This window comes from Leucoraja erinacea, chromosome 18 (assembly GCF_028641065.1).
Source record: "Leucoraja erinacea ecotype New England chromosome 18, Leri_hhj_1, whole genome shotgun sequence".
In the NCBI taxonomy this organism is placed as follows: Eukaryota; Metazoa; Chordata; class Chondrichthyes; order Rajiformes; family Rajidae; genus Leucoraja; species Leucoraja erinaceus.
Window position 1 is genome coordinate 9,799,173 of NC_073394.1, and position 16,893 is coordinate 9,816,065.

At 43.6% G+C, this 16,893-nt stretch overlaps 1 protein-coding gene across 2 annotated transcripts in view; it reads left to right on the forward strand.

Moving 5' to 3' along the window:
* Positions 1 to 16,893, forward strand: part of LOC129705626 (doublecortin domain-containing protein 1-like) — a 296,861-nt gene that overhangs the window by 262,229 nt on the left and 17,739 nt on the right. For both annotated transcript variants that reach the window (XM_055649265.1, XM_055649266.1), the window contains 4 exons: positions 1,868 to 1,969; positions 3,376 to 3,512; positions 8,185 to 8,361; positions 15,838 to 15,988. In XM_055649265.1, the coding sequence (XP_055505240.1) occupies positions 1,868 to 1,969; positions 3,376 to 3,512; positions 8,185 to 8,361; positions 15,838 to 15,988 (567 nt within the window). The remainder of the gene's footprint in view (positions 1 to 1,867; positions 1,970 to 3,375; positions 3,513 to 8,184; positions 8,362 to 15,837; positions 15,989 to 16,893) is intronic.

The window sequence follows — 16,893 nt, forward strand, 5'->3', positions numbered from 1 at the left end:
GACCCAAATTCAGCAGCTGGAATTGGTCCTTACTCACTCTCATTCAGAGAGCTGCACACTCTATTGCTGAGGAATCTTCCCACTATATTTTAGAGTTTAGAGATACAGCGTGGAAACAGGCCCTTCGGCCCACCGAGTCCGCCCCAAACAGCAATCCCCGCACACTAATTCTATCCAACGCACACTAGGGACAATTTACATTCATACGGAAGCCAATTAACCTACAAACCTGTACGTCTTTGGAGTGTGGGAGGAAACTGAAGATCTCTGAGATAACCCAAGCAGGTCTCAGGGAGAGCGTACAAACTCCGTAAAGACAGCACCCGTAGTCAGGATCGAACCCGGGTCTCTGGCACAATGAGGCAGCAACTCTACTGCTGCGCCATTGTGCTGTCCACACATTTATGTGGTTATACGGTATTTTACAGGTTTACATTAGCTGCTGCATTAGGGTCAAAGAGAGCTCAACTATACGAGTTAAATTCTTGATGCAAAACCACATGAAATCTTTACACTTGGCTAACTTTTTAGTTTACAGTAAATTTATAATTATAATGTAGTACAATCTCTTTGGGCCAGAGGCTATCTGTAACATGAAGCTTTTCCTGTAGTCAGCAAATTACCTGGAAATGGAACAAACTATTCACTGCTCAATAAACACTCTCAAATTCTCTTTCTCACATCTCACTCCATCCACTCCCTCTCTCTCTCTCTCTCTCTCAAATGCTCTCACTATCTCTTTTATGCTATTCCTAGTTCATATTCTCAGACATCCTCACACCATCTCTCTCATTCTTATACTAAAATAATCAACCACATTTACACACTCATCACACACTCATGACTCCGATGTTTACACTCGGGTTAAAACACACACTGCGCGCACGTGCTTTTCCCATTCTGTCTCACTCGCACACATTCTCTCACATACTCCACATCCACACAGGGTTGTAGTAAACATTTAAGGGCCTGTCCCACTTGGGCGTCATTTGCGTGTCACGCAGATGGTGCGCAAAGATTTTGTACATCCCAAAATCCTGGGGCGCCGCGCGCGACCACACGTCACGGCCTACATCACCACGCACCATAAGCGTTTAATGCGCACCAGACTGGAGATGAAAAAATACCTGGTTTGATCTGGCCTTTTCACACCTCCAGTGTTCACCCCCCAAGTCAAGTCAAGTCAAGTCAAGTCAAGTTTATTTGTCACATACACATACGAGATGTGCAGTGAAATTAAAGTGGCAATGCTCGCGGACTTTTGTGCAAAAGACAAACAACAAAACAACCAAACAAATTATAAACACAATCATAACACACATATTCTTTTACATAATAAATAATGGAAGGAAAAACGTTCTGTAGAGTTAGTCCCTCCCCACCACTATCTATCAATCTGAAGAAGGTTTACAACCCGAAACGTCACCTCTTCCTTTTCTCCAGAGTTGCTGCCTGACCCTCTGAGTTACTCCAGCACTTTGTGTCTATCTTCGCTTTAGACCTGTACTGTATAATTCTCTCATGTAAACTTACACACTTTTATTTTCATTTTCCACCATGAAGATTATACTGTGAGACTGTTATACTCTCCCAGACACCTTGATTAGTAGATACAAAGTTTATCACGTCATCTTTTCATAATAGCCCTAACAAACTGAGACGTTTGCTCCTTGAGGCTGAAGAGTAGATTCTCGTCAACCTTGCTATTATGACAGCCAGCTCTTCGGGAGATCTGCTAACACAGAAAGCAGCAGTTACTTTGGAGAGTAAGGCTTAATCTTTAAGCACCTCCAGTGTGTGAACAACTGGTAAAATACACTAGTGTGCATGTGGTGAAATGGTAACCCTGACTATCTTTAAATTTCAGAATTGAACAAAAGGCTGCGGCTCCAGCAAAAGCATTGGTTGCAGAAAGAAAAAGTTCTCTCCGATCTTGATAAAATGAAGCACAAAATGCGTCACCTTCAAGGTAATGAAGCTGAACAGGACACTCCACCATGAGGTTCTGCTTTGTTCGGCTATTGATACCTGACACTTTTTCAGCAAGACACAAAAGGCTGGAGTAACTCAGTGGGTCAGGCTGCATCTATGGAGAAAAGGAATAGGTGATGTTTTAGGTCGACACCCTTCTTCACTCGAAACGTCACCTATTCGTTTTCTCCAGAGACGCTGCCTGACCCACTGAGTTACTCCAGCCTTTTGTGTCTATCTTTGGTTTAAACCAACATCTGCAGTTCCATCCTACACAATCCTTCAGCAATGTTACTCACTGGGCTATCAGTGAGTAACTCACTGGGCTAACAAAATCTCTTCAAAGTATGGCCACTTTGAAGAAGTTCTCTTCCTCTGAAAGGAGTTCTAGTCAAGACAGTGTAGAGTGTTTTATTGTCATATGTCACAAAATGGAACAATGAAATTCTTACTTACAGCAGCATAACAGATATATAAACATAGTACTCTGTAAAATCCACAATAAACAAAAAAAGGTTCAGAATATATATTAAAAAATGAGACAATCAAATAGACAAAAATAGTGCAAAAATATGTCCCCGAGTCTATGTGGTTCAGAGCTTATTTGGCGGTAGCAGTGTTTAATAGCCTGGTGGCTGTAGGGATGAAGCTGAACATTATTACAGTTTCAGGCTCCTGTACCTTCCAGAAGGCAGGAGTGAAATGAGAACCTGACCAGGTTGGTGTAGGTCTCTTTTTGAGGCAACGACCCTATTTCATCCTTTCAATGGTGGTGACGTCAGTACCCGTGATGGACTGTGCAGTTTTTGTCACTATTTTTTGCAATCTTCATTCCTGGACATTCGAGTTGCCGAACCAGACTATGATGCAACCAGTCAATTTGCTCTTTACTGTGCACCTGTGAGACCGTCTCCCACTGCTCCCCCTCTATACATCATGTGAATCCACCCATCACTTACCAGCCTTCCTCTTGCCCCACTGGAATTTAGAAGGGTGATAGGGGATCTTATAGAAGCATATAAAATTCTTAAGGGGTTGGACAGGCTAAATGAAGGAAAAATGTTCCCAATGTTGGGGGAGTCCAGAACCAGAGGTCACAGTTTAAGAATAAAGGGTAGGCCATTTAGGACTGAGATGAGGAAAAACTTTTACACCCAGAGAGTTATGAATCTGTGGAATTCTCTGCCACAGAAGGCAGTGGAGGCCAATTCACTGGATGTATTCAAGAGAAAGTTAGATAGAGCTCTTAAGGCTAACAGAATCAAGAGATATGGGAAGAAAGCAGGAATGGGGTACTGATTTTGGATGATCAGCATGATCATAATATGGCGGTGCTGGCTCAAAGGGCCGAAGGGCTTACTCCTGCACCTGTTTTTTTGTTTCTTTGTTCAATGTTTATCACAGGGAGACGAGTGGGATCCATGTGTCCTGCCAACATGGTTCCAACAAAATCTCCGATACAGCCCGTTGTGGTGGAAGGTGGATGGACGGAACCTTCCTCAGAGGAAGTGAAACTGATGGAAGATGTACAAAACATGGAGGTAGGTGGGCCTTCCATTGAATCTGTCCCCATTCAAGACACTAAGCGACATGATCATGCAACTCGATGTCAGTTTAACTCAGCTGGTACTTCACCTATCTACATCTGAAGGCTGAGATTCAAAGTCATCCTCCAAGACTGCGGACATAATCTAGACGGATATTCCACAAATATTTTGTTGCAAGTGGAATGTTATTATCAAGATTAAGTGATAAATTGAGGGTCTACTTATTTCTTCAGGATAGGCGGTCAAGATGTAATAGTTTAATTTAGTTTAATGTTGAGATACAGCGCAGAAACAGGCCCTTTGGCCCATCGAGTCCGTACGATCCCTGTACACTAGTACTATCCTACACACTAGGGACAATTTTACAATTTTACCAAAGCCAATTAACCTGCAAACCTGCATGTCTTTGGAATGCAGGAGAAAATCGGAGCGCCCAGAGAAAACCCACACAGTCAGGGAGAATGTACAAACTCAGGGCTGCCAACGCACAAGCATTGAGCGTGAGAATCACGCATTTGGCCAAATTCTCACACTCACACGCTGATCACAAATTTCTACGCTCTGTCGTGAGAAATTCTGTGATCAACGACAATTTAAAACGCATATCAACTGCATGGGGCGTGGGTGTTGGAGAGCCGGGGCTGAGGGAGGGATGGAAGCAGAAGCAGCGGCGGGGGCAGATGCGAATGGGGAGCCGGGGCTGGCGAATGTTTGCCGGGCTGGTGGTTGTTAGCCGGGCTGGCAAGTGTTTGCCGGGCTGGTGAGTCGCTCGTTGCAGCTCCAGCCATGGAGCAGCCTCAGTGCAAGAGTCCCAGGCCGTCGGAGTCGTTGGAAGCGTTGCGCCGCAGCCGTGAGAGTGTCTGTGCTGAATTCGCCCTGGTGACCGGCATAGACCAGCCTGAGGCTCAGTGCATCCTGGAGGACAACCAGTGGCTGCTGGAACTAAGTACCAAGCCCTGGGTAGAAATGGTGGTAGATAGTGGCCTTAAATGGGGGTGGTTGGAGAAAGCATCCTGCTTGCCTGCAAGATTTTCACTTACATTAACTGCAAGAAAAATGTTCCCGATGTTGGGTAAGTTCAGAACCAGGGGTCACAGTTTAAGTATAAGGGGTAGGCCATTTAAGACTGAGATGAGGACAAACTTTCTTCACCCAGTAAGTTGTGAATCTGTGGAATTCTCTGCCACAGAAGGCAGTGGAGGCCAATTCACTGCATGTTTTCAAGAGAGAGTTACATTTAGCTCCTGGAGCGAAATCAAGGGATATGGGGAAAAACAGGAAAGAGGTACTGATTTTAGATGAACTGCCATGATCAAATTGAATGGCAGTGCTGGCTCGAAGGTCCAAATGGCCTATTCCTGCACCTATTTTCTATGTTTCTAAGCTTGAGTATATGGTAATAAAACGTGACCATGCTTAATTGTGAAGCATTCATGCATGGTGGAGGTATAATGTAGTCATAGAGTGATACAGTGTGAAAACAGGCCCTTTGGCGCAACTTGCCCACACCAGCCAACATGTCCCAGCTACACTACCTGCTTTTGGTCCATATCCCCCCCAAACCTGTCCTATCCATGTATCAGTCTAACTGTTTCTTAAATGTTGGGATAGTCCCTGCCTTAACTACCTCCTCTGGCAGCTTGTTCCATGCACCCACCACCCTTTGTGTGGAAAAAGTTACCCTTTAAAAAGTTACCTCGTAAAAATACTTCAAACAAAAAACATTGAAATAATACTTCTACAATGCACTAAAACATGATTTTAATACAACAAATTTGAAAATGTCCCTACCTCCCACATCCTCTCCCCACTCAGTTGCTCCACTCCTTCGTCGGGTACCCCCAAGGTCAGTGATCAGTCAGTCTCCCCACTTTCAAAAACGCTCCATGGCCCCTGGTTCAGACAGAGAGTACTGCCAGATGTGAGCGGGAACTGAGGCCAGTTGTCCGTGATGTCTGGATCCCAATGCTCAGCGCTTCGTGTTTCAAAGTTGGCTAATGTTATGGATTTGTAATTAACCTGATTTGTAATTAGTTGCCAAAACCTTTATTTATTAATCTGGAATATCCAGGGGATGGGATAAGTGTAATATTAAAATGACATGCAATGTGTCAGGCTGTCTGTCACAACGTACTGTCCCGATAATCCATTATTTCCTTCAGTTAAATATTGGGATGGTAGCACTATTGTCATTTGCCACTTAACTATAATTTTGTTTTTACCTCACTGACTATTTCTACCCCCCCAAAATTCCAATGATAGGTTGAATGGAAATGTCCCCAATCTCATTGTTTTATTAATTGAACACGTGGATGAACATCCTCAAAGAATGTAATCAGATTGCAACTGATTCAGATGCGATGTTTAAGAGCTTGTTCAAAGAAGGGGCATATTTAAAGGAGTGACAGAGATACTTACAGGGAAACATTTGAAGAGGTTATTATTTGTTGTTAGTTTTAGCCTGAACCAGGACATCTGAAGATTCAAAGTTTAATATAGTAATTGTGCTGATACTGACTTCAACCACTTGGATTTCAATCACTTCAATGTAAATGTAATTGGGAATCTGAAGCATTGGAACAAATATTTCCCCTCGGTACTTATTAACTTAATATAATAATGTATGCATGTTGGTAGGTGCAATCAAAACAAAGATGTTTTTATCATTGTTGTCTTATGAATACCACAGAAAATATTATGTACTCTCAAGATCACATTTAATAGAATAATATTGCTTAAATATATATAGTCATTGGACTTTGCATTTTGGAAAAGTCCCAGCTGAGAGGAAGACGGCAAAATACTGAAAATATTGGGGGTGAAAATGACTTCAGGACAGTTTGTTAGGAAAATGAAGGAAATGGTAACAGAATACTTATACAGCTGAGTGAGTATAATTTTATGGATGAGAAATTGTGTTCAACCAATTGACAAAGTAACTAGCATATGAGATAACAAGGAATGCAATGGATGTAGCAAACTTTGTTATGCAAAATTTGGTCTGTGAAGTGCAGCATAAAAGATTACCGCATTAGATAAGCACCTGTGGACTTGAACATAATAGGTTAAGTCCAGGGGGTCAGATATGGGGCTTTATGTGTGGGCCAGATATATTGTCAGTGCAGAGGGATTAGGAGCAAGGCAAAGTGTGCATCCAGAGTCAAGGTCTGGAATAATACTAGATGTGCAGTCAAAGCTGGGACAATGGGAGTGTTCAACACTGGGATCAGGGTAGGATAGGGGGCCAGGTGTAAGACTGGACTCAGGGTCAAAATGAGAGAAGGTATGCAACTGGAGTCAGGGTCAGGGGTAGTACCAGGTGTGCAGTGAGACCCAGGTTGGTCAACATGGGCCAAGTGTTTGATTATAATCTGATTTCCATACATGAATATACTAAGATCTTTCATGTGCTGCACCTGTTGATCAGAGTCTGGTTCTACTGTTGAATGTAATTAGGAATATAATTTAGCCTAACCTTATTCATAGCTAATCCAATTTAAAGCATAAATATTGCATTCAAGTGTAAGTTTTAAGACTCGCTACAGTAAGCACCAGATTGCACAATTTCAAACTGAGAAATGCAAAAACTCCGTACCAATGGGAGGGGACACACCCCCCCCCCCCCCCCCCCCCCCCATCCCCCAACCCCCCCCCCCCACCTCGGTCCCTCGCAATTTCTCACTCCCAACTCTCAACCAATGTTGGCAGCCCTGCAAACTTCATGCCGCTCAGTAGATTAGTCATGTACACTTGCTAATTGAGGATCGGGGGTATGGTGATTACTGGACAATTTGTAAAGTAAATGATTTCTCTGTGTTAATAATTAACATATGTGACTATAAATATCCATGTCTCTATTCAATAGCCTTTTAAATGGCACTGCCGAATCTGCCTCCACCATCTCTCCCCTGTTCCAGGCACGCACCAAACACTGTAAAAGCAGTATTGACTCGATTTTTGGAAGTAGAAATACTGAGGTGTAAGTTCAGCTATAATCATATCAAATGGTGGAGTAGACACAGGGAACGCAAAGGCTGCTCCTGCTTCGATATCTTATTTCTAATGTTATGTTTGGCATCTCTAACTGACACACCAGACAGTGGCCAAGGGTTATAAACACAGTTTGCTATCACTATTTTAACATCTCTTTTTAAAGTACCTAATTTGCCGTAAAGTGGTTTGGGATATCTGGATTATATTTGAGTTCTACAAGTGTGCAAGAGGCAGCAGCGACCCAGTTCAATGCTGACTACAGTCGCTGCCTGTGCGGAGTTTGCACATTCTCCTAGTGACCACATGGGTTTCCTCCGGGTGATCCGGTTTTCTTCCACATTCCAAAGACGTGCAGGTTTGTAGGTTAATTGTCTTCTGCTAATTGACCCTAGTGTGTAGAAAGTGGGATAACATGGAACTAGTTTGACCAGGTGATCGATGGTCGGTGTGGACCCTGAGGGCTGATGGGGATGTTTCCACGCTGTATCTCTAAATTCTAAACAAGTGCAAGGCCTTCACTGGCCTTCATCCACATATGGAAAAGAGAAATATCTCCAAAATTCTCACCTTAGACATTTTGCTGCTTCACATCCTCTGAATGCAAATGGTATATTGACTGTGCACACATAATATGGACATGATGTGTTAACTGAATGATTCCTCTATCTCTTAGATGCATCTATCAGAAGTCCAATATATGCTAATGAAAGAACGGCCCTCGTTTGGCAGTAAGATGGTTTCCAGTCAAAGGCTTCTTTACAGTCAACCAAATGTCAAGAGAGTTCTGGCCTATCTGAATGGTGAATGCCCAGATCAAGGAGTGTTTGCATGGGGCAAGACTATTCCAGAGGTAAGCGCTTGATGACCAAGACTCTTTGCTTCATTCCCATCAGTGAGAATGGGCTCTATACTATACTATGCATTTTCAAACTTCCTTACCTCTTGCTGGACGGGGGAGGGGAGACGAGGGAGTGACCGGGGTAAGACTGGTCCTTGATTATGCTGGTGGCCTTGGCAGCGTGAAGTGTAGATGGAGTCAATGGAAGGGAGGATGGTTTTCATGCGGTCTCGGATGCAGCTGTTCCCAAACCATGCTGTGATGCATCCCGATAAAATGTTTCCTTCGACTCATCTATAGAAGTTGGCGAGGGTTGTTGGGGACATGCCGAACCTCCCAACCTTTCTAAAGAAGTAGAAGCATTGGTGAGCTTTCTTGGCCATAACTTCAATGCAGGTGGCCCAGGACAAATTGTTGGTGATATTTATTCCTTAAAGCTTTCAACCATCTCTACATCGGCTCCATCAATGTATACCCGTGTGTGTGTGTGTACTGCTCCACTTCCTGCGGCCAAGCACAATCTTTGTCTGGTTGACATTGTGGGAGAGGTTGTTGCCTTGGCACCAGGTTCTCAACCTCCTTCCTGTACTCTGTTTCGTCATTGTTTGATATCCGGCCCACTACAGTGGTATCATTGGCCAAATTCTAAATTGAGTTGGATAGGTATTTGACCACTCAGTCATGAGCGTATAAGGACTACAGTAAGATGCTGAGCCGCTGCTGGCCAGAGGCTTTCTCTCTTCCTTCATGCTTGCCCACTTTAGCCCATCTTCTCCTGCTCCTAGTTTAGCTCCAGATCCAGCAGAGCAAGCGCTAATGCTTCTATTGTTGGGATAGATAGAAACATTCAGCAAATTCCAAGACAGCGCCTGCACCAACTACCCACAGCGCCAACACCCACGAGATCTGCCTCAGCAGATGCCATGTTAAAACCGCACATAATTGATGATCTCTATAAATTGTGCAAATGCGGAGTTTGGCCTTGCTGGACAGTGTTCACATGTGTGGCAATTGCAGGCGGGAGAATCAACTTAATAGCGGAATAGTCAGTTGTGCTTTGCACCAAGATTTACATCACTCCACACTGTATACCTTGCACATCAATAGCTCCCGAAGGATTGTAAAGGAATTCCTTGGGACTTAAAGTTGATGCATTATGCATTATACAGTGGATTTATAAACCATAAGATTCATCCATTCTGCCTGACATGCCTGTGCAAGTAATTTACCATTGTTTATGAAATATTTGGTGCTCAAATCTGAAATATTAGATTCCCTCCCGGATAACACTCAGTAAATTATCTGTGTGATTTGCAAGTTTGGCTGTGAAACTAGACTTCTTTGTTCTGGCATCATTGCAATGTAAAATTCAGCTTGAAATACAATCGTGTTGAGATACATATAGTACATTACTATAGGCTCAAGCAGGGGTTCAGTGCAATATAGATAACTATACTTTTCATTTGTACTTCAGAGCAATATAGATTTATGCTTGCATTAGTAGTGGCTCAGAACAATATAGTTTACTGTATACAGTGGCTATGATTTAGGGCTATGCTGATTAATATATGCGTCAGTTGCATATAGATTACTGTATACATCAACAGTTCAATACATGTCGTCTGCGGCTTGGGGCATTATGCATCATTATATGCTTGAGTTGTAACCCATTGCCAAGTAGATTAAAATGTGTGCCAGATATGGCTCAGGGTGATATTGATTAATATATCTGTCATCTGTGGATCAGTTCAATGTTGATTTTAGTATGTGCGAGTCGTAACTTAGTGCAGTATACTTTAGTTTAGTTTAGAGTTACTGCATGGAATCAGGCCCCTCAGCCCACCGAGTTTATGACAACCATTGATCACCCGTGCACCAGTCATTTTATCCTATTTTTACTTCCTACAGGGCGGCACGGTGGCGTAGCGGTAGAGTTGGTGTCTTACAGCGCCAGAGACCTGGGTTCGATCCTGACGACGGGTGCTGTCTGTACGGAGTTTGCACGTTCTCCCCGTGACCGCGTGGGTTTCCCCCAGGTGCCCCGGTTTCCCCCCATACTCCAAAAACGTACAGGTTTGTAGGTTAATTAGCTTTGGTAAAGATTGTAAATTGTCCCTAGTGTGTAGTATAATGCTAGAATATGGGGATTGCTGATCGGCATGGACTCGGTGGGCCGAAGGGCCTGTTTCCGCATTGTATCTCTAAACTAAACTAAACTACACACTAAGGGCAATTTACAGAAGCCAATTAACCTACAAACCTATAGATTATCATACATGTCAGTAGTGGCTCAGTGTGATGTAGATCACCAAATGCACAAGGTGAAGCTCAGGATAAGACACATTACCAAGGTGTGCCTCAGTACTATATAGATTTTTATATATTTCAGTTGTGACTTAATTCGATGCAGATTACAATAAGATGCAGCAATAGCTCATTGCAACAAGAATTACTTTATGCAGCATCTATGACTCAGTGCTAGATAGATTACTGTAAGTAGAAGCTGCAGTACAGTATAATAAAAATTGCCGTGATTTCAATGAATGTAAAATATTAAATGCATCAGTTGTAGCTCATTATAATAGAGATTACAAAAGCTATCTGCTGCGGCTCTGTGCTTTATACGACAGTTGTGGATCATTGCAATACAAATGACTATATAGTCAGCTATAGCTCAGGGCGTTACACTTCATTATAAGTTTCACCTGGAACTAAACGCAATATAGTTTCCTATAGATGCCTGCTACAGTTGTGGGTAAATGAATTACTGTCTGTGTGATAGTGGCTCAATACATTGCAGATTACTACAAGCAGAAATGATAGCTCTGGGCAATAAGTTTCAGTGGTGATTCAGTGTAATATAGATTGCATTGTGTGTCATCTGTAATTCTATTCAATATCGATTTCAAGAACACAAGGACATAGGAAAATAGAAGCAGAGGTAGGTCCCTGGGCCCTTCAGGCCTGCCTTGCCATTCAATATCATCACGGCTAATCTACATTGGGTTCAGATGCACTATGTGTCAGCTTCCCATAGCTCTTTGTTCCCCAATCTCTTCTCTATGATACTGGCATCTGTTTATTATTGTCTATCTACAGTGAAAAGAACATTGTTTTGCGTTCTCTCTGGGCAGTTCATACTGTACATGATATCTGTGAATACTCTTGCTCATTGGTCCACTCAGGTTTTTTAGTTCAGAGATACAGCGGGGAAACAGGCCCTTCGGTCCACCGAGTCCGCACCGACCAGCGATCTCCACACACTAGTACTATCCTACACGTTAAGTACAATTTACAATTTACAGAGGCCAATTGATCTACAAACCTATACTTTGGTGTGTGGGAGGAAACCGGAGTACCCAGAGAAAACCAACGTGGTCGCAGGGAGAACGTACAAACTCCATACCGAAAGCAAGTCACTGTAAGGCACTGTAAAAAAATGCCCCTGTCCCACTTAGGAAACCTGAACGGAAACCTCTGGAGACTTTGCGCCCCACCCAAGGTTTCCGTGCGGTTCCCGGAGGTTGCAGGTGGTTGCCAGAGGTTGCAGGTAGCGGAAGCACGTAGGGAGACTGACAAAAACCTCCGGGAACTGCTCGGAAACCTTGGGTGGGGCGCAAAGTCTCCAGAGGTTTCAGTTCAGGCTTCCTAAGTGGGACAGGGGCATTTTAAGGCAGCAACTCTACCGCTGCGCCACTGTGCCGCCCGAATGTCTCTATTGTTCTATGCTTCTACCTTTTAGTCAAGTCACCCCTCTTTGTTTTATTACCACAAGTGTTAATTGTGGCTCAGTGTAACAGATTGTTGTAGTTATCAACTAGGGCTCAGTGCCATATGGATTATTACATGGCCAACTGCTGCCCAATTTTTTTTAATATTATCAGATGTGACTCGATTCTATATAGATATCAGTATGTGTGAGCTGTGACTCAGTGCTGTGTGGATCATCAATGTAAATTGCTTTATATGTCAGCCAAGGCTCAGGGCATTATACATTATTACATACTTCAGCTCGGGGTCGGTACGATATAAACTACTTCATAGGTCGGCTGAGACTCAGTACAATGTAGAATACCATAAGCATCAATTGTGATTCAGGGCAATATAGATTACTATACACATCAGATGTGACTCTCTCTAAAGTAAATTACTATGTGTGTCAGCTCTGACAGTGTAGTATTGATAACAATACGTTGGAGCTGTGACTTAATGCAATGTCGGGGACTACAGCTGTGAGATGTAGTATGGTGTAATAGGTGGTACAATATGCTCAAGGTGTGGCACGGATTACTTTATGCAGATTACCTCGTATATCAGCTCTAGTACAGTACAATATATATCATTATACATGGCAGCTATGGCGAAGAACCGTAAATCTTTTATGCTGTAACTAAAACTCAGTGCAAGGGGGGGTTAGTAAATGTGTGACCTGAGGTTCAGTGAAATCTAGATTCCTACACGATCAACTACTGAGACTTACGAGTCGTCATTAAATATAGATGGGGTATCGTAAGACTGGAAGGTGGCAAATGTTGTGTCACTATTCAAGAAGGGCTGCCAGGAAAAGCCTTGGAACCACAGGCCAGTGAGCCTAGCATCTGTGGTGAGAAAGTTACCAGAAAGTATCCTGAGGGATAAGATATACATACGTTTAGATGGTGACGGGCTAATTAAGGATAGGCAGCATGGTTTAGTACATGGGAGATCATGTATCCCGAAGCTGGTCGAGATTTTTGAAGATGTGACCAAAAAGGTTGATGGGGGCAGAGCTGTAGATGTTGGATTTTAGCAAGGCATTTGACAAGGATCTGAATGGGAGGCTGCTCTTGGAAGATTGGATCATATGGGATCCAAGGACAGGTAGCTGGAATGGATAGAACATTGGCTTCATGGAAGGATGCAGAGGGTGAGGGTGGAAGGGTCAGTGGAGAGGAGTGGGGTGAAGCTGGTGAGTAAGTTGTGTATGAAGTTGGTGGACAGAAATTGGAGGGAGAGGGGGAAGAAAATAGGCAATGGTGGGCAAGAGGAAGGAATATGGGAAAGGGGACATAAATAGGAGAAGTGGGGGAGGATCAGAAGAGGGGGAAGGTTTACCTAAAACTGGACAGTGCAATATTTGTACCATCGGGTTGTAGACTACTGAATGTGATGCCCAACATCCTCCAGTTTGGGCCTTACCCTGGTAGTAGAGAAGGCTGAGGTTGGACAGATTGGTGTGGGAATGGGAAAGGATGTTGAAATAGCAAGGACTGGTCTACATTCAAGGACTCACCTGGGCAAGCCAGTGCTGTCACAGGCTTCCTCATTTAGTGTCTAGAAGACTGCATGTCAATTCAATCTTCGCAGCTGGAAACCATGGATGTACCATGAGATCAACTGTGATCGGTGAAGAGATTGGTGAAGATTGGTGAAGTCTCATCATCATCGGCAGTCACTCGAAACTGGTATGACTTCCTCAGTTGGGAGGACGCCTGTGCGTGACTTTGTTTAACGTGGGGAGACTGGTGCACAGACAGCCACCGCACGGTTGTGGACAGATCTGGGTCAGGATCCAGTTGCATGGGCTCCAGTACGATAGTGGAGCCTTTTCTGCTGCAAGTCTAGGTCTGAGACATTCAAGTCACTTGAATCTGACCTTTACGGGAAATCTAGGGATGATCTTTGCACACTCCCCAGTGGTGCCCACAGACAATACCAGACCAAAGTAGGGCCCGCGATAACCACGCAGACACCCATTCATTGTGGCAAGGCTTGCGTGCTGTTACAGGCAACAAAGCAAAGTCGCTGGCGACAGCACATCCATCTCTGACGCACTCAGCGAATCCTCTACTGATTGTGAACAGAACATCAGCTCCCTCCACAAAAAAAGACACCCCCTTCTATGCTCTATTAGGTGAAAAGATGATCATGTGAGCAGGGGAAAAGATACAACAATATTATGAAAGCCTCCTTGAGAAGCTGCAACATCTGCACTGACTCTTGAGAGTCTCTACACCACAAACTTCTCAAAGTAGAGACAAATGTTTGGAATGATGCTGAGAATCTCAAGAGTGTTCCTCGAGATGTAACCAGCCACCCTCCCATGATGCCAGGCACGTCCTGCCCAGCTGGGACTAGAGGTTGTAGAGATTACTGGGGGCGTCAGTTGTGATTGAGTACGGTGTAGATGACTATCTGTGTCTGCTCAATCATGGAACAACATAGGTTACTACAGGTTCTCCCCAGTTACGAATGCATGACCCATGTATAGCTTGCATATACATGTGAGCATTTGGGACACCAGTTGGATGGAGTAGACAGGGTGCAGGCATCTTCTACCTTGTGGGACCTCAGTTCACAGCAACATCAGAAAGACAGAGTTAAACGCCCTGGTTTAACTGCACGTTAAATGACCTGGTATAAATGTTGAATGGTCTGGTTTATCTACACATTGGATAACCAACAATAGAATCACTATGTGACTCAGGTGTGGCTCAAAAACTGTTGATAATAAAAGGCCAACATATATTAAAATTTGCTCCGGTTAGAATATGTGTGTAAACTGTTGTTCTGTGCAATATAGCATCTCTTATACAGTGCAAATAATCTCATGCCTGAGGGAAAATATTCAGCCTGAATCCAGAGACCTACAGACAAAATCTCGGCTGTAACATCAGTGATGTAGATAGATATAGATATAGATATGCCATTTATTGTCACTATACATGTAAAATGAAATTAAAAGCTGCTTGTACTCAGTGCATACATATAATTTAGTACAAAAAGCAAGAAACAGAAAACAAAAACAGAAGGGAGAAGGGGGGGGGGGATAGGTGCACAATTCTGCGGCGCTATATACATATATACAGATGGAAGTCCGGGTGTTGGGCTGTGAAGTCAGTGCATGTGTGAATTAAGAGTAGTTATAATTTTCGGAAAACAACTATTCCTGAGTCTATTTGTCCTGGATTTGATGCACCTATAGCGCCTTCCAGAGGGCAGCAGGTCGAACAGTCCAAACGCAGGATGGGAGCTGTCCTTGATGATATTCTTTGCCCTGTTAAGGCAGCGGGAGGTGTAAATATCCATCAGGGAGGGGAGAGGGTAGCCAATGATCTTCTGTGCTGTCCTAGTTACCCTCTGAAGCCTCTCCCTTCAGGTGATGATGTGTACCCAGGTGATGATGTGTTGTTGCTGGCAACACCTTTTACATGGGACATTAAATAAACTAAGATGCACACCTCCAGCTTCAGGCAACTGAACCCTCTTATTAGAGAGCAGTTCTGAGTTTCGATCTACCTCCCTATCTTTATTCAGACTTTACTGGACTTTACCTTGCATTAAAAGTTATTCTCTTTACCATGTACGTGTACACTGTGAATGGTTCGATTGTAATCATGTATAGTCTTTCCTCTGAACGGTTAGCACGCAACAAAAACTTTTCACTCTGCACACGTGACAATAAACTAAACTAAACTAAACCAAACTAATGTTCTTTCTGTTCTGCAGCTGCTGGAGAACTGCACAGCCCGCCTGAAGCTGCGATCTGCAGCCAAGTGCCTCTACAGCCCTGACGGAGAGCAGATCACCTCGTGGGAACGAGTCGAACGAGACATGTTGGTGTGCGTCTCTCAAGGGGAGCCATTCATGACCAGAGCAGGTTGGCCCTATATTGACAAGCAGATGAAAAATTGCCTTAACATACATAGTGCCCCTCAAATTAATGGGCTTTATCGTCCAGAACAAGGAATAGAGAGCCTGGTTTATGTTGGCCAGCACACTAATTGATAGCCTGTCCACACACAATCTTCATCCAAATACATAACGTGACCTATTGTAAAATGACATTTTTTTTTGTCATAGCACACTTTAATTTTAAACAATTCCTGATCCTAAAAATGAGAAATCAGTAGAAACAAAACCACTGATTGTTTCTTTAACACTTGACTTTGCAAGACGTGCGAAAGGTGATGTGGGAGTAGGCTGCTGTTGAAAATCTGCCTTGGGGTTTGGAGATTTGATATGAGTATCTAATGGATTTAAGGTCACACATAGTGGTGTGATTTGGGGTTCATGGTATAATGTCCCTAATCAGTGTTCATCTTATGAATGTACTCTCTTTGTTATTCACCAAGCTCTCCAGAATTAACAAGGCTCATGGAGAGTGTAGAATCAGTCGGGTGCTCCTGTTTCGCCCCCTCATCCCAAAGACACGGGGGATCGATAGGTTAGTTTAGTTTAGATTAAGAATGCAGCATGGAAACAGGCCCTTTGGCCCACCAAGTTAATTGGCCATTGTAAAGTGCTCCTAGCGTCTGATTGAGTGGTAGAATCTTGGGGGGGGGGGGGGGGGGGGGGGGGGGGGGGGGGATGACAATATGGAGACAATGATGGACAATATGAGAAAAACCTGAATTAGATTAGTGTAGGATTAGTGTAAATGATGGCTTGGATGATGGGCGATTAGGACACGGTGGGCCAAAGGGCCTGGTTCCATGGCTTATCTCATCGGCTTCCTTCTCCTTCCCTCATTTATTTTCCCACATTTTTTTACTCATTTCATCC